A 23,124-nucleotide genomic window follows, 5' to 3' on the forward strand; every position below is an offset into this window, starting at 1 on the left:
AGGTAAGTTTTCATGGGCAGTAAAATTAATTTCACTGCCCATGAAAATCCACCTTAATACGTGCCCAGGGCTTGGTTGGAACTTGGAACTGTTGGAAATTCGTAATAAAAAGTCAAAGAAGAATCATGGATACACAAACAGTAAATACTCGAAGAAGGATATTGAACCAAGTAGTTTCCAGTATTTTAGTAGAATGTGGTTATGATACGTGTGATAAACAAGTATTGGAAACACTCACCGAAATGCTGCAATCGTGTAAGATTCAAATTTGGTTTCGAAGCAATTAACCTAAAATATCATATAATTCCACTTTTTAAAAAAATCTTTTGTTCCTTGAGTCCTAACATGTATTTATTATTATATATACTAACTGTGTTTATTATACATATTAGCTACGTATTATACATAGAGGCTGCGTTCCGATATTCACTACCGGTACTATGTGACATACATTACAGATTTTCAGTACTGGCAGTGAATATCGGAACACAGCCCTCCTAATCTTTATGTTTACAAAAAAATAACAAATAGCAAAAAATGATTTTGTTTTTTGTATTTTAGTTTTAATTGAATGTTATAAAAAGATGACCTTAAGATTTATCCAAAAATTTGATTAAGAGTATTAAGAAAATCATAAAACGAATAAATGTGTTACGAGGTTTTAAACACATTCTTTTATACATGCAATGTTTAAGAAACCAATTGAGGAATTATACAAGTATCAAAATTTTCTATGGCAATTATATAAATCCTTTAAGAGAGTGTTCAGCTCAAAAGTATCTGAAAAATAGGCAATTTTTGAGATTTTTTTCTCAGCCTTTAATTACAATATATCAACCTTCCTTTATTTTATAATTTCGTGCTGATTAATGTTTCATTAATTTTATTTCCCTTTAGAAAGATTTAAATTTTATATTAAAATCTAAATTGTAACTTTTTTCTTGAATCAGATCTTTTAGAAATGCTTTAGGTTTTTTTTATTTATTATGAAATGTTCACCGTTTTCTTTTCATGAATGTATTGCAGTTATTGTGGAGATTGGAGCTTCAGGGAGAAATTATTGTGAACTTTCGGGGAGAACGGAACCTCTCATAGCGGATGTGATATTGGCATTGATTAATATGGGCATAAAAGTAGATAATATAGAGACTTATGCAAAGCGACAAAATAGGACAGTTTTACCGACACTTCAACAACAAACGCAGGCAAAACAGTTGAATATTTTGCAAGCCGGCGTTAAGCAAAGCCATCCGTCGCATATTCCAAACTATTTACCAGCTTTTCCTGATCCACACGCGTATATCAGAACTCCGGTGAATGTTGATTGCAATCTATGCTAATTATATACTATATGTACACACGTATGTGTATACTCGCCGCGTACACTTTATTTTTACACATTGAAACTAATAATAGAAATATTGTAGACACATAAACAACCAGTGACGGAATACGAAGCAATCAGAGAAAAGGTAGCAACGCAGAAACGAGATATCGAGAGAGCTTTAACGAGGTTTATTGCCAAAACAGGAGAGACACATAGTTTATTCCTTACGGAAGATAACAGCATGTTTCCTTGTGAGAGAACTGTCACTTGTACTAATTCATTGATAATTCAATGAAGCTACGCAATAAAAATCTTATCACGTATCTGTTTTCCTTTTAGTGATATCTTGCAAGCCACAATTTCCGAGTTATATTTCCGCTCTTCTACCACAAGATCAGATATTCGAGCCAGATCCAGACTTTCAGTTTGACTCAAACCCGGTGAAGAAGAAAAAGGAGCGACAAAGCGAAGAAACAGAGGAAGGTAAGCTTTTTATATGTTATTAAGAAACATTTAAATATCACATAAAATTCAGTTGATAACTTGACATAATAAATTTCTGCTTGCAGGTAATCAAACGCAAAACGAAAATATGGAGCAAAATGGTGAAACCACTACTCAGCAAGATGTTATAGATAATCCATATTTAAGACCCGGAAAAATTCCAAAAAATAAAATGCCAGGTACGACGGTACTTGGACAACATTCTGTTAAAAAGGAACTGCTCGAATCTTAACACTATAATATAATAATATTAATTAATGTATAAAATGAGGAAAAAGTTTCCGTTTATGATGGCTAGTCTTATGAATTGTAAATAGAAGCTTTTTGAACTCGCCTTATGTACAGATCCATATTTTATATTTAATCCGTCTTTTATACGAATGATAAATAAAAATTAAGTTATGTGTATGATGATAAAATCAGATGTTTATTATTCATATATTGTAGTTACATAAAAATATTTCGAAATACATTTATTACTGATCGTAACATTCCGTATCATCAATTTTTAGAATTGATCTACATTATGTTATATACGCTTGTGTGACTGTGTGTGTGTGTATGTGTGTGCGCGTGTGCGCGTGTGCGTGTGCGCACAGTCGCACAAGCGTATATAACATAATGTAGATATATATAATATATATATACATAACATATGCTAAGAAATAATTATCGCCATAAATCATTGCACATGTTAGCACCATTAAAAGAATAATATGGAAACGCAAAAGCCAAAAATATGATTCATATTATTATTGCATATAGAACTGATATAAAAATAGATATTTTTATTATATTAATAAAAATAGCAGAAGATATCTAAGTTTATTATTTACTAATTTTGAATACGCAACTGTCAAAATTCCTTTTTATTTAGAATATAACAATGACAATAAAGAGTAAATAATCATATGTCAATATAATCATATGATGATATAAATAATAAAAAATTATACTATAGGTATGTAGTATGATTTCCCACATATCAACACACATGCGCGTGAGACTGACACTATTACTTTGTTTTCTCAAATTTAAAAAAGTTAAATTTATATTTTTGTAAATGTATTTGTATCTCACAAATACTAAAAATGATTCAATTTTATAAACTTAGAGACTTGGGCCCGTATTCTGAACGCACTTTTATCGATAAAAGTGCGTTCAGAGTACGGGCCTTAAACAATCCCATATAATTAATAATTAGTGCGTATAGCTAAATACATATGGCTATTTAATATATGTATAGCAATTATATGATTATATTCATACTTATATTTTGTAAAAATATGACATCTTAATCTCATATGATAATATTGTATACAAAAAAGATAAAATGTTACAAATATATGTGGCTTTTACAAATATTATTACGCTTAATTTTATCAAAAAATTTTTTCATTAAAACTTGTTAGAATTGTAAATATTTTAATACAGTTAGAAAAAGAAATCAACAAAGAAATGTATGTGTGTTTGTCCGTCTGTGTATCTCTGGATGTAAAATATGCTATTATCATGTTATTATGTGTGTATATATATATATCCTAAAACTCGAGGATATGAAGTGCAGGAAGCGATTCTTTATGCTAAAAGAAACAATTTTTTCCTTTAGCAAAATTGCGTCTGACAAGTAATTTTTGCAGGAGAGCGGGTTAAAGTTAACAAATGAGCCACTGAAGTTGTGCAGCTTTTTTATTATATAGTATACCTGCGCAACTGTCGTTATAAACGCATAACGAGTTACAGAATCGCACTACTGAGCGCCACATAGGCGAGAGCGCTCATTCGTTAACTTTAACCAGCTCTCCTGCAAAAACTTGTCAGACGCAATTTTGCTAAAGGAAAAATTTGTATCTTTTAGCATAAAGAATCGCGTCCTGTACATATCCTCGACTTTGGGACACCCTGTATATATGTATATACGATATGTTATTTTACAATTTTATATATATCTGTACGTTATACAAAATTACTATTATTTAAGTATTAGCCTTTTTAATGTGATATCTTAAACTAAAGATCATTCCAAAATAATTACCTAGGAGATCAAAGATTAGTTTTCAACTTATATTTGCGATTATATTCGTGATAATAAAATTAGAAACTTTGTTACTCGTTGGGTTATTTCATTAGATATCATAAAAAATAAATCGAGTGTTATATAAAATTATAAATAACAAAGAATAAGCATTGATTATTGTTGCTTATTTATCTACAGAAGATTGCGTTTTAGATAGTATAGATGACTATAATACATATTATTTCGCTTTGAAACATTTCCATAAAAAATCTGAGTTAACGAGCAAAAGTAAATTGACAGAAGAAATAAATTAATTTAAAAATCTATTAAACATAATATATAACACATAATTAGTATTTGCAATTTATGTAGAGATATATATCATTAATTTATTCCTAATTAAAATTATATTAAAAAATTTCCACTAATATACAGGGTGTTTCTTAAGTAAGTACAAAAAATTGAAGGGAATATTCCGTGGATTGTTTTGGGAAGCAAAGGGATCCTCTATAAACATATGCTCTAAACTGCTTCGTTTTCAAAATACACCGTGTCAAAGACGCAAGCCCCTGGTAAATCTAAAAATGTTTTATTGGTACTGAAAAATGGTTCTTAATACCCCCCATGTACGCATACCAAATTTGAATAAAATATCTTTAAACGTTTTCCAGATTTTCGAAATTTTCATTTTTCTTTTTTTTTCACAACTTTGACATCCTGTATTTTGAAGACGAAGCAGTTTAGGGCATTTGTTTATAGGACCCTTTCTTCCTAAAATAAGCCACGGAACATTTCCTTCAATTTTTTGTACTTGGGAAACACTCTATATATGTATATTAATACGCTGTGTGTGTGTGTGTGTGTGTGTGTGTGTGTGTGTGTGTGTACTAAGCACTTGCATGTCCTCTTGAAAAACCATATTCTTGTATTATTTAATATTGATACCACGGCTGACGACGTACCCAGCGCAGTTTCATACCGGAAGCTGTACGAATCTTTATGCTGGCGCATTCCGCTGCACGTACCGTCTCTTTCACGCTTTGCATGAGATTCTGGGCATTTCCGACAAGCATGTCTGTCGCTTCCTGATCTTCTTCCGTACCTGTATTCACATTACAAAAGTGTTAGAGATACTCTCATAGACTTTTAAAACTTACATTCTGCCACAGTCACTTAATTATAAAATTATATTTGTAATAGGGGACTGATAATAATGGCCTAGTTTACATCGATCTCTTGTGATACGCGTATTAAATAGTATATTTGAGCTGGTTAGCCAATAATCAAACTAATTTATTAGTTATTTACTATTTAATACGCCTATCAAGTGATCGATGTAAACTAGGTCAATGTTTTATCCAAAGTATCAAATGGTAATCACATCAAATGGAATAGATGAAAGGATAATATGCAATAAAACAAAAAAAAAACATATTCATTCTAAACTATGTAATAGCCGAATTGACGAATATTTTCTTATACGTGCTAAAGTGAAAAGGAGTTTTATTTACAGTAAAATGTTATGTGTATCATTCACATGCAGCATATGTGATCAATTATCTCTCTTAAACTAATATCTATATAAATATCTAAAATATATTTAATGTATGTACATTGTACATACAACTCTAGAGAAAACGTGATTCCGCTATTATTGTATCTTAAGAATTTAAATTCTCCAAACCGAGAACTTTTTAAAAATCTTAGAAACATGCGAGCTATAGTAATTACGTATAAATGCATGCATAGGTAAGGACGATATCGATCGTTATTTCGAAATAGAGCGTGAGAATGAGATGATTACTGAAAGAAAGCTTTCATGAAAATAATATAAATCACTTGAATTTCAAATAAATTAATCTGTTTACTATAATAACTATATATTAATAATTAATATACGAATGATAAATCATAAATTGTACTATTTGTAGTATTTGACAATGACGAAATGTATATTGGAATGAAACATAATATATATATATATATATATATATTTAATGTGTACAGGATGATTCTAGAAATTTAAACAAGGAATATCTCTTTTATGGTTGACGATAAAGAAAAACATGATAGAGAAACAAGTTGAATAATATAATGAAATCGAAAAAATTTATTAAGAAAAACGATAAAGAAAAAATATCAGAAAATTAGACCTTGTTACATCATTTAACTTTTTTCTTTAACATATTTTTTTTATTATTGACTACACGGATGATTTTCTATTCAAATTGCCATAATCGTTCTATACATATGGAAAATCTAGATGGTACTATATGGAATAAATTTGCTATCTAAAAATTGCTACAAATTTTATGATCCACTTACTGCAGCCAATCAATTCATCTACACCACGATGAGCAGACGCATACCAACGGCATACCATTTAAAATGTAAATTAAAATACCAAAACCATATTATTAGCCTATTTCTCTCATAGATCGCTAGATTAATGAAGTGTATTAGAATATTGTATTAGAATAGAATTTGTCGTCTAATATTACACAATATAAAAGGTCATATTCAACATTGGATGGTAGTATGTCACTTTTTTGTATTCTTTTTCGAGGAAAAAGTAGAGGACGCATGCTGTGTTTTAAATGCTGTGTATATTGAATAAGAATCAAATCTTTAAATGGAATAAAAGAAACAACATCGAAAGAGAAAGAAATAAAGCTAACATCAAGCAAGTTTACAACTTCTTTACCATAAAGCATCAGCTCTTCCCAGGTCGGAAGTGTCTCTACGTACAAACAATTTAATTTTTTCATTAATTACGTAATGATTCCTCTTTTCATTAATCAATGTTTCATAGAGAGATTATATCATCCTAGGGTTACTAATAAATATTCCTTAATAGTTAATTAGACCGGCGAGATCATGTGATCTGTTATTGAATATAATCAATACATAAACATACGCAAAAGAGAACGCAAACTGTATACCTTGTGCTCCGAGCATGGTGGCTTTTACTGTAGACAGTATCTTCAATTGCGTTCCAATGGTAGGTATACGCTCGCAAACTTGAAGAAGATTCTAAAAAATTATTTTAAGTATGAAATTACACAGAATTTACCGTATACATAAATTGAAATAAATAATATTATTTCAATGCGACATCAATGTAATCAGCAATAATGTACGAACCGTTCGAATACGTTTATCGGTACATTCCCTAGCAAGCTCCTTCGCAAGACGAGTCACTTCCTGGGAAGCTTCCGCTATAGCTTTGGCGCATGCGATAAGATCCCGTTTGTTACCACCTTCGCCTCTAACTAATCCCGATAGTCTGCCCATTAAAATAGCCATTTTCTTCGCTGCGGCAATAATTTCGTTGTCCTTGCTGGACCACTGTCGTACTTCTTGATGTAAACCATGGGCGGCCATCTGTATAACAAATTTCATAATGTAACTCCTTTTCACGCACATGATTTTGTTATGTAATTTTACGTGATTTTTAGACAATAAATACATCAGAATAATCGCAGAATTTCTCTTACCATTATTGGTTGATTAGGTTGAGGAGCATGCATAAACATTTCTTCCTCGTCGTCCGTCTCGGGAGGAGGAGGTCTCGGAGGTGGGATATTGCTTCCAGGCAAAGGTGGACGAGGAGGTGCCACTTCTACGTAATGATGAATAAATACAGCATTTAAATAATGTAAATACAAAATTTGATAATATAATCGCTGATATTTCTTTCTTTCTTGTGTGGGAAAAAAAATTCCCTTCAAAATACATGAAAATCTAAAACAATCTGTTACAACTGTTACACACACAAGTAATTATAATAAGTAAAATTTATTAAAAACCTGCATTCAAAATAAATAGATAAACTTGTAAATACGAATTGCAAATTCGAGAGATTTACAAAATGTTTAAAATAATATTACTATTTGTTATAAGCTTAATAAAACAATCATTTCACGGATTCCTTATATACCATGTTATTAATGAAAAAAAAAACTGATTAATCATAAGAATGCCATTATAAGAATGCAAACACGTTTAAATAATTACCATCGTCGATGTTATAATCGTAATAACCTGGCAATCCATGTAGCATTAAAAGCAAAAACGCATTACATAAAAATATAATACAAATTTCGTAGAAAATGTTCCTACATGCATGTAATTATATATTGAGTTGATTCATAAATATAAGTTTCATTTTACAGTATAAGTACTGATTCGCAAATGATACATTCTTAACTACTTGCAACAGATAAAATAATTAGATAATATGGATAATACTGGTTTCTCAGAAAAAAGAAAAGATTCAATACTTATCTATAGCGCGGAACTTGATTATAAATCAATACATTAAGTATTATGTTAGCATCATGCTGCTTTTGAATGCAAAACTAAATAATTATTTGAGACAATACTTTACATCCCAATGGGCTATCGTTAAATAATTTTTCCATATATCATAATTATGAAATAATGATATAGCATTCAAATACAAGAGAATAAAATAAATTACAAATTAATGAAAATGATAATACTACCCACAAAATTATAACAATCATGAATCGCTGTGAAATATTGTAAAGATTGTATATGCAATTAGGAGCAAAATGCAATTTGATTTATTAAATAGGATATAAATTTATGTCGAATATATTTTAAGCTTATGCAAATGTATAATAAAATTTTTTTGCATCATACGTGATCACTTATTTAAAAAATAATACATATATCATATCCCTGTTTCTTTCTGCCTATTATAATCATAACGTCTTGCTTTTATATATATATATATATAGAGATAAACATGACTTTTATCTTCAACTCATCGCATGCTTCATATCAGGGGAAGGAAACGTTAAAACATTTAAAAAAAAACATAATAAATATTTATGGGACAAATGTTATCATCAATTACCTCCGTCATGAATCGATTTGTCTAACTCGTTGTCAGAAGCCAATTCTTGATACAAAATATCGGGGTTCTCTACTAATCGGAGCAAATATAGTTAATATCACAATCTGATAGCCAATAAATCTAAATTTTCAATTATTATTACTCTGATCTGCATTTTACATATGTGAGAGAATATCAATGCAATGATGTTAATGCAATTTTATCAAATGCAATATGAAATGTTACATAGCAAATGTGTGTGCATGTGTGTTTGTATGTGTTTATGCACGCACACATACACAAATATTATAAATACATACACACACATTTGTTTACAATACTATATTAAATTATACATATAATTCAGTCTTTATCATTTTTTTCAATATAGCTTTAAAGATGAAATACGTATGTAAAATTGTATTGCACACAATCATGCATAAATCACATCATGAAAACAGATACCTTTATTTTTGGAATAATTATATCGGATTGGAAATTGATCTGTAAAAGATATATTCAGCAAACTTATTTCATTAATATAACACTGATATCACAACGTGATTTGATTTAGCAAATAAAGATTTAAATATTATATGTGTATATTTATATTTATTATGTGTGTTAAGCATGGAGCTAAATCAATAAATATGCACAAGTTGCATAGAAAGAGATAACAAATTAATAGGATAATAAAATGTTTTAATCCACTTCCTCTCCTATATCTTACCACATATTTACAAATTATAGAATTATATGTAATTATATAATTCTATATAGCGAATTATTAAAGAATAAATTTAACAAATAATGACTAAAAATAATGACTCTTCATAAACTAATTCTTCTTCTATAAAAATAATGTGCAATTAATTATTAAAAGATGACTACCGAAACAATTTTGTTTTGACTTGTTTTAAAAAAGATTTATCATTTCATAGAAATATTTCGTATATGTATCAAATATAAAAAATAAACTTACCATCGTTAATGTGTAACTGCGACATTTCCAGAGGCACCAAATCCGGCTGGACTACAATAGCTTTACGAACTTGTCCAACATTGGCTAACAACTAAAAACATACCGTAATAAAATATAGACATACGCGTTGTGTATGTCAATTTTTGTGGAATATGCGGAATAGCAAAACAAGAGATACACACTGCACGATTATTTTCTCTCCAACGCGATACCGCATTGTTATCATGAATGTTCATTGCCACCAGTTTTGCATCTTGGACCATTGGAGCGACGCCTATTAGATGAATATATATAATGATTAATTATAGAAAAACTGTAAATAACAATTTCTTTAAGTTTTTCAAGTTTTGCTTCTTTTAATTTTTCTCTGTTAAACCAAAATCAGAATGTTTGACACCAATATTATTTTCTAAGCATGTAGATCGAAATTTGAATTAATTAATTTTCGCGAAAGAGTTGTAATTCAAAACAAATATTTCACATTATTAAGAGGAAAATTGTGCATGCAACTTTTTTTATAACGTGCATTTTTTACAAAATGTTATCGCCAATATATATTTTTTAAATTAAACCATAATGTTTGTATTACGTAATTACATTTTCTTTTTCTCTCCCTCCTCCTCTCCCTTCCTACTCTCTCTAAAAAATTTATAAAAATGAAGTAGGTATTTAAAACAACTTTTCTAATGTTTTTCTCGGCAGAATAATTTGAGAAGAGGGAGAGACAAATAAAAATAAATATTATGGTTTCATTAAACATTAAAAAAAATATCGACAATGCTCATCCATTATGAAAAACGCATGCTATAAGATTTGTGTGTACATACTCATTTTGTAAAAAACTTGTGAAACTTATTTTTACAAAAATGTATTATCTTTTATATGTTCTGATCTTATGAGATCCTAATTTTATATATTAATAATTATATTAAAATCACGAAAAAATTGAAAAATACTAATACGTATAAAAACAGTACGTACTGCTTTGGAGAACGTCGGTGGCGTGATTTACTCTTTGTATAAAGGCGGGATCTTCACTGTTGTCGCTCTCCTGCTTTGCCACGAGTATAACTCGGTTGGCGAGACGCGCGATAGACGCCGTGTTATCGACCATCTTCTGCGGTAGGGCTTTGGCAATCGCTTCTTCGCAGAGAAACGAATGCTTCTGCATCTGCTCCTCGGACGTTCGGATAAAATCGCCGCTGTTGGTCGCCTCATCGCATAATGCCCGTGCCCGTTGCATAGTTTCCGCATATTGCTGCCGCAAATTTTCAAAATGTTCGTCCGCGGCCTTGCTATCCGGATAAGTCATGCGAATCCGTCCAGCGTTAATCAGCTGCGGCGTCAAGGATTCCACTTGCGAGGCACTGGCGGCCAGAGCCTCGGCCAGCTTCTTGTTTCCTCCACTTCCTGAAATAATGCGGCGTATTTAATCTTTTAGAAAGAAAAGAAAAACAAAAGAAGAGGGATATGTTTCTTCCAGAAGAAAAAGCTATTGTCTTATATATTATCCGAGTAAATCTGAATCTTTTATTTCTGAAGGATTAATTTTAAGATAATTATGATATTTTCGTACGATGTCAAATCGTACGACGTTACATACCGCCAGCTGCGACCATCCTCGCAGTCTTTGCTGCTCTATTCGAGAACGTTTGCAGCGCGCATGTCTTATCATTGAAATTCTGATCACGTCCCGGCGTGCCTGCGGGAGTTAAAACAGCATCCGTAAATTGCTTCAAGGGCGTAGTAATGTCAATAAAATCCTCGACGACGCGAGACACAACGGCTTGCTGTATCCTGTTCTTCAATTCGTAGAGCTTGTGAGACAACTGCCGCGCGATGTCCTGAGCGCGCGGGGTGTTTCCTTGACCATGAGCGCAGAGGTCGGCGAGCTGATGAGACAAGTTGTCCACTTCGTCGCACAATTGCAAGATCTCCGCCTTGTGTATACCCGGCAAGCCTTCGGCCACCTATTTCCCGAACATAAAATTGTCGGTGTTAACGGTGAGATACGAAATTTTCAAGAAAAATAATTGACGTGGAATGCCGCGAGCATTGCAAATTTTGTCTCGATAAAAGACCGTTTGGATAATTTAGAATCGATATAGTTGTATTTGTTAGTGTACGTGCGTAAAAAACATATATACATATACATATATATACATTTCCTTAGAGCTTTCATGTATACACAAGTATTTAAAAAAGTTGGGGTACTATTGCAACAGCATATTCTCAGAGAAATCAAGTCAAAAAGTCCAACCAACAATTATCGAAATATTGTAAGCTAAATGTTGAAAAAGTTGCCAAATTTTCTTTAAATATCCAAAGTATTGGGCCAATAAAAAAATGTTTCAGACAAAAGTTGTTCAAATTACGTAGTAGAAAGAGATAATGCAATAAAAAATTGTAATTTCTATAATGTTTGAAAAATTTTACTTGAGCCTTACCGGACTCGACACGACGAATCTCAGACCCAAAATCTTACAAGATCATCTATTGGCTCTCTTTGAGCCCCGCCAACTTTTATCTGAAACATTTTTTTTTTTTTTTTATGTATTGTTCAATAGATGTTTGAGATCGATCCATTTAAAATGGGACACCCTGTACATATAAATTTATTTCTACAAGATTTTAAGTAGGATATTTAAACTGAATTTCAAATAAGAACTCTAGAATTTGAACTTGAAGCCTAGCAAACATTAAAAATTTTGCCTGACATTTATATGTGAGAATACATACGAATAATATTTAAAAATCCTGCTGAAATCAATCTCATCTAAATTTACAAGTTAAGAATTAATGTACTGTTATCAAAGTCAAATTGTCGTACAAAATCCGTGATGCTCGAAACGTTCCATGTAATTCTCAGCGATAACATCGATAAACGTTATATCTTGAAAAAATAACGAAATGTATTTACGGACTCACATTTGCTATAGGTTGCTCATTCTTTCTATGCGCAGCATTGAAGATATTATAAGCATTATAGAGTGAATACGACTGATTTGAAGTATCATATAAAAAATCAACAATAATAATGTGCTACTATATTTACATCGCGTATGTACGCAGTAAATACTTAATACGGTCGAAATGCTCATTACAATGGGAAATTATTACATCGTACCTTTTTTCCCTCGTGTATTATTAAAGCTATAGCCCTTTTACCGAGTCCCTTGTCATCGTGCTGTGGATTCAGAAGCCACTTATTCGCTTGTTCCAATCGACCTGCCACCGTGTGCGCTGTTTGTGCGGTCCCTGATTTATCCGCCGCTACCAAAGCGGACGCTACCAAGCCGCGGAGCTCGTTTAACTTTTCTTTAATACTGCGTGCTAAGGCTTCCGCTTGGGGTGTAGTGCCTTCATAGACATACACATGCGGTTATTTAAACTAAATTAAGTCTCCCGTATTATAAGGTGCGATGCTGGAGTCGTCTGTATATATATAATGGTAATTTTATCGATAAAATAGACGACTCCAGCATCGCACCTTAAACACGTAACATTTTTACAATAGGGGTCGACGTGATTCTAAAATTATACGAAGCGCAAAATTACCTTTCTCATTTTGGCGCAATTCGCAAAGAGCGTCAGTCATAGTAACTATCTGTGAGGCCAGTTTAGATATGGGCTCTGCCTGTGACGGAGATAGATAACGCTCTGCTAAACGCGATGCCTGTTCTATGATCTGACGAAGACTTTTTTCACCTACGCCACCTCTCAGAGCTAGTCCGTCGTCCAACCAATCGTAAGCTGCTCGTATCCTGGATTCTATGGCGCTTTGAGCTTTCTTCAGTACCTGATGTGTAATAAAATATAAAAATATAACTCTTTTATTATTCAAGTCGCGATGCACATGAAGCGAAATGCAAAGTAACTTACGGTTAATTGATCGGCATCCCATTCTTCTTCGTCGTACGTTGTCAATTGCAGCACCCGAATAATTTCATTCAATTCATCGGACATTCTGCCGGACAAATAGTTGCGATTTTCTGCTGCTTCATCCGCGCCTTTCCCACCTTGTGAAATAATATGGATGAAAATCTTCATGGAACAAATCAGAATTGGAGCAAGTGTTTTTACCTGCAAGTGTATTTACTATTAGTATCTCAAGTCATTGGATGGCGCGTATGTACGCCTCATATTTCGATTTCTAGTAGCATTAATCTACACTATAAAATTATTTATATAAAACATAGGTATAATAAAGGTATGTAAATGTAGCTTTCTAACACTCACTTGTTCCAAGCAGCGCACCAATATCTCCCTATGTACTTGATGCGTCAACTCCTTTTCACGAGCGCTTACTTCTCTTGACACTTTACTAAGGCACGGGCTTAAATTCTTAAGAAAATGCACCAGATCTTCCATCGTCTCAATGACTTCGGTAACAGCCAAATAATCGAGTACACGTTTGCATTCACGTATAATCTTTCGCACTTCGCTTTCATCGAAACAGAGAAGTAAGGAACTGGTGCCTTGCAAAATACCGCGCGAGCCTTCTATAAGCTTTTTTCTAAAATAAGAACAAACGCGTCGTGAGCTCGCGGCATTTGAGAATTTAAAAAAAATATGGTATTCTCATATAAAAGTTTTATAAAGTTTCACCTAGCAGGTCCAGAATATGGGTCTCCCTTTAACATGGCCGATGCTTCCTCCAGAAGACGGGAAGCACCTTCAACGCGTTGCAATGCTGCTGGCATGTCTTGCTTAAGTAAAGCATCGTCGGATGAGTTTATTGTTTCTTTTCCAACCTGCAAATTAAAATAAATGTCGAGAACAGATTTTGAAAGTGTCTGCTACAAATTTTGGTTTGGGATAGAATATGTCAACAGAAATATAACCAAATCTACCAACAGAATAAAATGGTGCAGCTTGACTGCAGGAACCGCAGGAACTGAGCAGAATTTGCGTCGTTTCCCAACTATTTGAATGGTGTAGTGTATTCCATTTAAATGTTTACGAAATGATTTGGCAGATTCTGCTCGGTTTTTATCGACAATCTGCTGTCAGATTGTATTGGCAGGCTCTGCCGGCAAAATACGAGTTTAATACAAACACGGAATACATCGGATCTATTACAATATCTAAGCAAATCTGCTGCAAATATATTGTCATACTGCGGACACAGGTTGCTTATTGGAACAAAAAACACCCTGTATCTTTTTATATAAAACAAAACTAACAAGGGGACAAGCAACCTTTGATCCCTTACATTTTACTAAATTTTTAATATGTTACTAAGTTACGGTATACCCCATTCACTAATACAAGATACAGTAACTCTGTCCAATGCACAATAGTTAATGAAATATCAATCTTTAAAACTTTTTTTTCTATATAAATGATAAATAAACCATGCTTATACAAAGAAATTGCATTCATAAAATGCGCTTGGTGCAAATTAATATAATGTGTTTTAAATGTTTCTATATGATAGGTACAATCCTAAAACGTACGTGTACACCGTGTGACCATAATATATCAATAATAGTGCGCAAAATGAACGTTTCGATACCGAAGATTAATTATATCATAATGTATTTTTGTTAATTGTGATGTATTTCTTTGTAATATTATAATTCGCTATTTTTCTTATATCCATATAATACATAATTATAGTACATAAACTTTATTTTATAGAATTTTAAAACAATTCATAAACTATTGCACATTGGATAGATATACCACCTTGTATTGGTGAATGGGGTGTACTATGTAACATATATTAAAAATTTATCAAAATTTAAGGGGTTAAGGAGATTGGTTGTCCCCTTGTAAATAAAATGTAGCATAGTCAATAATATTTCCAGTATTTAACTATTTATTAAATTGTCAGTATAAACACTTACTTTCACAAGATTAGTTACAGCCATGCTAACGGCCTGTACAGGCCTTCCCAGATCTGGCATCGCATTTCCATCCTCAGCTTCTTCATGTAAAATAACAAGTCTCGATACCTACGGAGAACATAATAGAAATAGAGAGAAATATAATATAATTATTAAGACAGTTTTAAATGAGTATTAATTTAGGTAGTTTTTAGAGAGATAAAAATATGTATAAATGTATTAATTTATGTAAATAATATAACATGTAAACTTAAACATAAATAAAATCGCACATTCTCTGCATAACTCGCTGCATAAATCTCATATTTATTTAATAAAAATATTTATGAAACGTCACATTTCTAATAAAACTTTTTGCAATTGTGCATTGTACGTTAACATATACATATTGACAGAGTTCAGTCTTTCTTCAAAGTCCTTTCAATTATTTTGATTCAGTTTCAATTTCCGTCAAAAAATACAAATCAAACAATATATTAGCTTTTTTAATTAAATCTTGATTATCACGACAATTATTCAAAATATTATTCAAATTATTATTCAAATCAGTAAAGTTTGCAATATTTTTTAATATTTGTGCGCGCGCGCGCGCGTGTGTGTAAAATATAAGTTACTGTTATCATATATTATTACATATATATTTATCACTCAACAATTTTATACATGTGTGTTATATAAAATCATTATTAAAATATCATCAGCCTTTTTAACAATATCCTAAAGATTTTCCATTTAAAGTAATTATAACTGGGAAATCTCGAAAATTAGCTTTCAAATTTAACTTGTATCATACTTGTGATTAATTATCCGTACAAAAATATATATATCTTTTTAAAAAAAGGTGAAAAACCCGTACAAAAAGTTTAATATAAAAAACTAGCGCCAATTTATAGTTGTGTCATTGTCAGTAAAATAAAATATGATTATAGTACTCGTGTGTCTATATATACCGTAAAAGAAATTAACATGTAACTTATATACTCGTATAATCAACCACGTATAATTGTGATAATAAGATCAGAAACTCTGTGTTCCATCGTTTCATTATATTGGAAAGAAAAATTAGGTCCTGTAAAAAATATAAAAAAAAAAAGGAAGAAAGAAACGTTGATTGTTGCTGCTTATTATAAAAATGCATATGCATGCATATTCATATTCATATATATTGGGGTATGAAACGCGTGAGTTGTGGTTCATTAAAATATTCTAATATGCGCGAACGTACGCGTGGGACGATGTGACACTATACACTATACAGTATACACATGGCCAGTCATGCCGCACCGACATGTCCTTATTTGGACAGGTGGCATGTGGCATTGGTAAATGGAGGTTGGAGGCTGCACAGGCCACAGGGAGGATTTTCCCCTCGGCCAAAGAGATTAAGTTTCATTTTAGAAACTGGTGCGATATGCCTGAGAAAAAGATGGATATAGCCTAGCCCTGTTCTATATACGGGGTATGATGTCATAGTTCTATAAAAAGCGTTTTAGATGAAACACAACGGGGTTGCACTCTGTAAATACGACTTGTGTCAAAATATACACAAGCTCGCTATTATCCGCCTATATTGTATCTGCCGATCGCTGAAAAACGCTGATTTTCATCTTGTCTGCATCTTTTTATTTACAATTAAGTGGAGTTTTCGCGGTTAATCGAATTAACGTTTAACATGTTTATGTATAGCTCTCGAGATTCTCGACGTCGAGAAGAATTTCTCGACGAAACATAATCAGTGACAGCACTGACAGTGACAGCCTCGATTAGATGACGACGGTAGACGGTAGTAACGCGAGGAATGACATATTTCAATTACCTGCTGAGCCACTGGCTCGAGGATACTCTCAATAGTCTTGGTATGGAAGACAGGCATTTTTACTCGATTCTTAGATTATTATACGGTGCGAAAGAGAGTGACAGGAGGAGAACCGAGAGAGAAGAGCTCTTTGTACGAGATCTCGCGCGCGTGACACAAGAGACACGAGTAAGATCCGACTTCTTAGGACAGGATTAAACGACACTCGTTCCGGCCCGGCCTGGTTCTATAAAACTCCGTTCTGAACCATCCGCCCGCCGCCCGCGCACACGATACACGATCTCGACTCGACCACGGATTTTGAATGACCACTCTGGAGCCGGATCTAATCGCGATTACATCTGCACACACAGGCTGCAGGCCGCAGAGTCTACTCGTCCCATATAGACCGTATACCGTATACCGCGGCCAACCGCGGCCCGAGTATGCACGTATATATATAGTGGCGCGACCGGCGCGGGGCGCGGGCGGCGCGGCGCGACTCTCTGTCGGTAGCACGTCGGCAGTCGGCACCTTTGATGTGTGTCGGAGTACAAAATAATCTAAATTTAATAAAAATTAATAGAGGCAAGAGTTTAGTTATCTATAATGCATCGAAAAATAAGAAAAAAATAAAATTACAAATGTTATATAATTATATTAAGCCATATGTAATAAAATTATAAATATATATAATTAAATATAAAATTATATAAATATTGGGCGAAAAATGTCCATGCTGCGATTTAGGTCAAAGCAGTTTTGTCAACAGGTTCCTTTTATTGCTCGATACAAAAGATGTATATCCCCCTCCCCCCCCCAAAAAAAAAGAATTTTTTGCGGCTACAAAGTTAAGCAAATGCAAAATTCGTAGTGTAGAAAGTTTAACGTATTGCAGCCACACGAAGAATAGATCTGTTACAAATAACGATAATTTGCACTAATTTGATTTGTAGGGACATTATCATACTATACTCAACAATATCTATATTGTTGAGTTAATATAGTACAAACAGTACTGTTTTTCCTTTTTTTCCGCATATGCGCGCATTCGCGCGAAACATCCTTATCATTTAATGATAGATTACTTTGGATTTTTTTCCAGGAGAAAAATTGAAGAAGGATATCACTTATATCGTAGTTTCCTTTAATATCAAATATATCTTTGTAAAATTAAAATCAGATTTTCAATGAAAAGTGAAACACTACAGCATGAATACACATATGCACTAAAAAATTTATTTACAATATTAAAAATATTTCAACTCTTTCGAAATTATTTTCTCTTTTTTATTTTCTTAAGCTCGCTTTGCTGCATAGCAGCCTCACCAAAAATTTCTTTCACTTTACGTTTGCGTTCAACGTCGCTCTTAATTTGCTGTCCGATTTGTACTTTGGCTAAGAAGTCACGATCTCTTCTTATTTCACGAATTGCGCCCTTAAATTCCCTCTTATACTTATGCAATAATTTTTCTTTTTCTGCTTTTTCTTTTGACATGGATTTATGTCGTTTTCCATCATATCTGCAAAAAGATAATACTTGAAATAATATCGTATATCATATTGTATTATAAAATTAATAAATATTTTAATACACACAAATATATATTGTATAAAATAAATTGTAATTTCATAAACTTTAAATTCATGAAATTGTAAATTAGATAAAAGATAAAATATATAATAGTTACACTGGCATTATTTTTGGCTCGTATGTTTTTAAAGGTTTTGGTCTTTTCTTCTCAAGCACGATGTATTCCAATTTCTTATTTCGTAGAACGTCGAGTTCGTTACGCAGTCCTTTTATATGATCTCTTACGTTTGGTGGATACTGTTTGAATTTGTTTATTTTTAATAATTGAAAAATGTGCTCAAATATTGTATATACCGCTTCTAATTCTTGGAGCTGGTTTTTAAATTCGATAAGCAGATTGACTGCGGTCAGTAAAGCTCTTATTCTAAATTTATCATCTAATTCCTCGTGAATTAAATCATTTGCAAACATATGTACGCCGTTTGGATCAATTGTATTTTTGGTTTTACTGATCACTAGAGCTTTACACGCAATCTTGAATGGTGGAATAACTTTCATTTTTTGTGTTAAATCTGTGGGTGTCGCTGTGTAAATGATGCCTCGTAAGAAATTTATTACGGACGGTGCAAATCGCTTGCTCAGCATTGTATACTGCAATTTAAAGAAATGATTAAAACATTTGCATCCACTTGCATCTCAATTTTACATTGCAATACGGAATATAAATAAAATCGGATATACTCACTTCTAAAATAAGGGTACATATGAAAAGACCTTTTGAAATATCGCTCCGGTAATTCCTAATACGAGCTTTTAACAATATTTGTGACATAAATACTAAACAAGGAGTAACAACAGGATGCCTAAAGTCAGATGTTGGAAACAACAAAGATACCAACTTGAAAAATATAAGCTGAAAAATATATAAAAATATATAAATAGATATATGTACATACACATACATATACATATTCTTTACATTCATTCTATTAAGGCTGATTTATGATGGCTGTAACATATATATATATATATATATATACGTATATGCTCCAAATACTGTGATCTCTTCTTTTGTCCTTTTAAACACACATACACACGTGTCACGTACATACAAATATGTAATATCATATAATATCTGCTAATAAAAAATTGTAATTGATTGAAGATGTCTTATATAATCTTACCGTATCCATGTCAGGATATCTTGTCTTATTCTTTTCAAATTCATTATGTTTCTCCTTGATCACCTCTTGTATGCAGGTTTTAGCATTCTCTGGATTCATATGTGCTAGATCATAAAGATAAGGACATAATCTAAAATAAAAGTTACATGTAAATAATAAAGCACTATAATATACATTTGTAATATTTGTAATATGAAGCTAGTAAGTATAAATCATTTATACCTGTCAAAGATTTGGAAACATTCAACCAAATCATCAGCACTCTCCACGCAGGCACAGTTGTTTATATATTGCAATAAATATATAAATAAATTCGACATCTTCTCTCTATTTCTATTATCTAATGTCCAATGATTACATTTTATAATACGATCTACGACCACTGATTGATAATCTGCATTATATGGTTCCAACAATTTTTCTAGTTGCTCAAAATTTTCTGGAGCGTTGTATGTATAAGGTAATTCTTTTCGTGCCATTTCCATAATTTCTTTTCGCTTCAAGAGATCATTTCTGATCTCCTGCTTTTCATTTTCGTCAGATGAATTCTGTACATGTGTACTATTGCTCTGTTTTAGTATTGATTTAGGACAAATCTTATCCGACCGATTTACCTGTTTAGTATCTCTTGTCAGATCATTAGTAAACGTAACATGTTTGTTACTTTCGCTTGCAAATGTAACATGTGTTTCATCTTCATCTTCACTAGACGATATCTTTAAATCTGAAAAATCGTCCTCAGACTCTTCGTCATACAAATTTTCAATCTTTGAACCTTTGTCATTCAAATCTGCATCGGATTCATCTTTGGCATTAGATGATTCGGAATATGTTTCCTGCCTTTTATCATCACCCTCCCTCGTTTTTACGTTTTTAACTATTTCATCGGCAGCGTCTACCAATTTATTTCCTTTCTGCTCATCATCGTCAAAATTGTCGTCAACTTCATCGCTGCTTTCAGTATTGATATTATCGGTGTCAATAGCTGACCTAACATCATTATTTTCGATAGTTTCCATTAAAAAATCATCTTCGAGATCATCTGCAGATTTATGCTTATACCGGTTACTAGTATCGCATATAAATCCCTTCATTCTTGCCAATCTATCAGCTTCAAGTCTCTCTAATTTCTCTTTCTCTTCTTGAATAATCTGTTCTTCTGATTTCATTTTCTCAGACGGATTACCTCTGGCTTCAAATTTTAATTGCCGTACAGCAATATCATAAGTATCAGCTTTCGTCGTTTCATCAATGTCCTCCGTAGACTTTTTGGAAGCAGACATAAAGGGCAAGAGGTCCCTCCATTCAGAATCAAGTTTCTCTGTGAGATCTATCGTTTGCTCGCGTATCTTTTGTTTCTCTGCCTTCCGCTTTTTCGACTCTGCAATCAGCTGATCGATTAAATCCTTTCTGGATAATGCGGAATCTGTTTTCGATAAAGTGCCTCCACCAAAGTGAGCTTCCTCCACAAAATTTTTATCCAGCCTGCCGCTAACATTTTCGCTGTCGCTAAATTCATCGTCGCTCCTAGGATCATCAAATTTTTCAATCTCTTCAAGAGTCTGTCCTCTATGTGTCAATACTTGATCATTCAAATTAAAAATGCTCTCCTTTTTATATGCTTTCATGCGTTCCGTGGCAAACCTTGCTATCGCCTTATCTTCTGTGCTCATAGCGCAATTTCGTTCACCAATACGTTTGTCTAAGAAAACATTGTCTTTATTTTGTAATTTATATTCTTGAAGAAGGCTTTGCTTACGTCTGTTGATAGCCTTTGCTCTCGAAACTCCCGGAAGTCCACGATCATTTTTACTCTTCCGACCCAATACTTTCTGCTTGTCTCTATTAATATGCACCTCAAACGGATTTAGCTGTTTCTTGTTTCTCTGTTGCACAGACTCGGACAAGTTCTTCTTCTTAACCTTAACCATTTTGTATAACAGTTTTGCGTAATAATACCATTTATCGTATTAAAAACCAAAGCAGGACAATCTAATTTCGTGCTATTTAAGTTTTAACATGTATTACTTTGAAGTGTTGTACTTGTCATAACCTAACCTAACCATCTTCTTCTTCTTCTTCTTCTTCCGTTTAATGGCACTTAAGTTCCGATCGGATAGTAACGGCCATTATTCCATTCTGTGATATGTCGGCTCAGCACTTCTTCCTCTATGACCACTAGTCGTAAAAGCCGCAAGCGGCGTCGTAAAAAAACGTTATAGGCCTCGAAAGGCGCCGATACAATGCAGACAGTAACAGTCGCAATACTTTAAAAAATTTTCCTTCGGAACACGTCCGAACACGATCGAGCCTGATCGTCAACTCCTAACCTAACCATCGACTGCGGTGAGCGGTCACTGCGGTGCTAGATATGAAAGAAAAAAAGATAAACGTTATTTCATCGTTATAACATTTTTACAAGCAATATCTCATTATAAATATTCTAGTACTTACCGCATTACAAACTTTTGTATAATATATCAAAAAACAAGATTTAATCAAATTGTAGAAACAATCCACGTGAACTCACACGTGCTCGCGCATGCTTTTTCTTTAATGGCTCCTGCAGTCCTGCACAGTGTACACAGGACGCCGGAAGGGAACATTCCGTTTGACCACGTTGCGATTGACCACAGCCACTCACAGCTACCGATGCCTGGAGTTTTTCCACTGGACCAGCCAATCAGATATTTTTATTTTAAACTAGCCAATTGGCGACGTGGTCAATTGAGTTTCACTCGACATAAAGGCTGCATCCCCATGGAGAGAGAAATAGCGGAACGGAATTAAAACGGAATTACTCTGATTGGCTAATCTCCAGGTGGGGGCTCTCAAGATGGGATATTAGCCAATCAAAGGAATTCCGTTTTAATTCCGTTTCGCTATTTCTTTCTCCATGGGGATGCACCCTCATACTCGCGGAACATAAAAACCCATATAATGAAAAAAATGAAAAATAGAAAATAAGAGATATACAAAAAACATAAGTAAAAAAATAGAAAAAAAATAGAAAAAATAGAAAAAAAAATAGAAAAAGAAAATAAAGAGAAGATATAAGAGACAAG

At 32.8% G+C, this 23,124-nt stretch overlaps 3 protein-coding genes across 11 annotated transcripts; 1 reads left to right on the forward strand and 2 right to left on the reverse strand.

Annotated features, from left to right (window-relative positions):
- The first annotated feature begins 57 nt into the window (after positions 1–57).
- On the forward strand, positions 58–2,253 carry Taf8 (TBP-associated factor 8). Its single transcript, XM_071710746.1, has 5 exons — positions 58–255; positions 1,027–1,313; positions 1,428–1,578; positions 1,667–1,810; positions 1,897–2,253. The coding sequence occupies exons 1-5, from the start codon at positions 126–128 to the stop codon at positions 2,061–2,063; spliced, it is 879 nt and encodes a 292-aa protein (XP_071566847.1). The 5' UTR covers positions 58–125; the 3' UTR covers positions 2,064–2,253.
- Positions 2,238–17,778, reverse strand: Vinc (vinculin). 9 transcript variants are annotated; one of them, XM_071710735.1, is made up of 20 exons: positions 17,363–17,778; positions 15,547–15,654; positions 14,303–14,448; positions 13,934–14,210; positions 13,577–13,777; positions 13,253–13,493; positions 12,822–13,054; positions 12,623–12,643; positions 11,298–11,664; positions 10,676–11,104; positions 9,877–9,968; positions 9,695–9,785; positions 9,178–9,216; positions 8,734–8,805; positions 7,866–7,892; positions 7,346–7,470; positions 6,993–7,232; positions 6,791–6,881; positions 6,553–6,588; positions 2,238–4,950 (listed from the first exon to the last, which is right to left on the reverse strand). In XM_071710735.1, the coding sequence occupies exons 1-20, from the start codon at positions 17,417–17,419 to the stop codon at positions 4,781–4,783; spliced, it is 3,063 nt and encodes a 1,020-aa protein (XP_071566836.1). In that variant the 5' UTR covers positions 17,420–17,778; the 3' UTR covers positions 2,238–4,780. The 9 variants fall into 9 exon arrangements, with proteins under 9 accessions (XP_071566836.1, XP_071566841.1, XP_071566838.1 ...); XM_071710740.1 differs by lacking the exon at positions 9,178–9,216; XM_071710737.1 differs by lacking the exon at positions 7,866–7,892.
- Positions 17,779–18,467: 689 nt separating this feature from the next.
- L(3)07882 (Nucleolar protein 14 homolog l(3)07882) lies at positions 18,468–22,646 on the reverse strand. Its single transcript, XM_071710745.1, has 6 exons — positions 22,514–22,646; positions 20,282–22,424; positions 20,060–20,189; positions 19,621–19,788; positions 19,033–19,526; positions 18,468–18,864 (listed from the first exon to the last, which is right to left on the reverse strand). Exons 2-6 carry the CDS (start codon positions 21,988–21,990, stop codon positions 18,618–18,620), a joined length of 2,748 nt encoding a protein of 915 aa, XP_071566846.1. The 5' UTR covers positions 21,991–22,424; positions 22,514–22,646; the 3' UTR covers positions 18,468–18,617.
- Between the last annotated feature and the right edge of the window lie 478 nt (positions 22,647–23,124).

This window comes from Temnothorax nylanderi, unplaced genomic scaffold (assembly GCF_030848795.1).
Source record: "Temnothorax nylanderi isolate EJ_2023f unplaced genomic scaffold, tnyl_v1.0 TNYL_tig0091_pilon, whole genome shotgun sequence".
NCBI classification, from domain to species: domain Eukaryota; kingdom Metazoa; phylum Arthropoda; class Insecta; order Hymenoptera; family Formicidae; genus Temnothorax; species Temnothorax nylanderi.

What these genes read in the sequence shown, in the direction of transcription:
- Taf8 (XM_071710746.1), top strand. Translation starts at nt 126, where the DNA reads ATGGATACACAAACAGTAAATACTCGAAGAAGGATATTGAACCAAGTA. An exon ending in CACCGAAATGCTGCAATCGT is followed by an intron (nt 256 to 1,026) that starts GTAAGATTCAAA and finishes AATGTATTGCAG; the next exon opens with TTATTGTGGAGATTGGAGCT. An exon ending in AGATAACAGCATGTTTCCTT is followed by an intron (nt 1,579 to 1,666) that starts GTGAGAGAACTG and finishes TTTTCCTTTTAG; the next exon opens with TGATATCTTGCAAGCCACAA.
- Vinc (XM_071710735.1), bottom strand. Translation starts at nt 17,419, where the DNA reads ATGCCTGTCTTCCATACCAAGACTATTGAGAGTATCCTCGAGCCAGTG. An exon ending in CTGTAACTAATCTTGTGAAA is followed by an intron (nt 14,449 to 15,546) that starts GTAAGTGTTTAT and finishes TTTAATTTGCAG; the next exon opens with GTTGGAAAAGAAACAATAAA. An exon ending in GCAGTTACACATTAACGATG is followed by an intron (nt 9,217 to 9,694) that starts GTAAGTTTATTT and finishes TATCTTTTACAG; the next exon opens with ATCAATTTCCAATCCGATAT.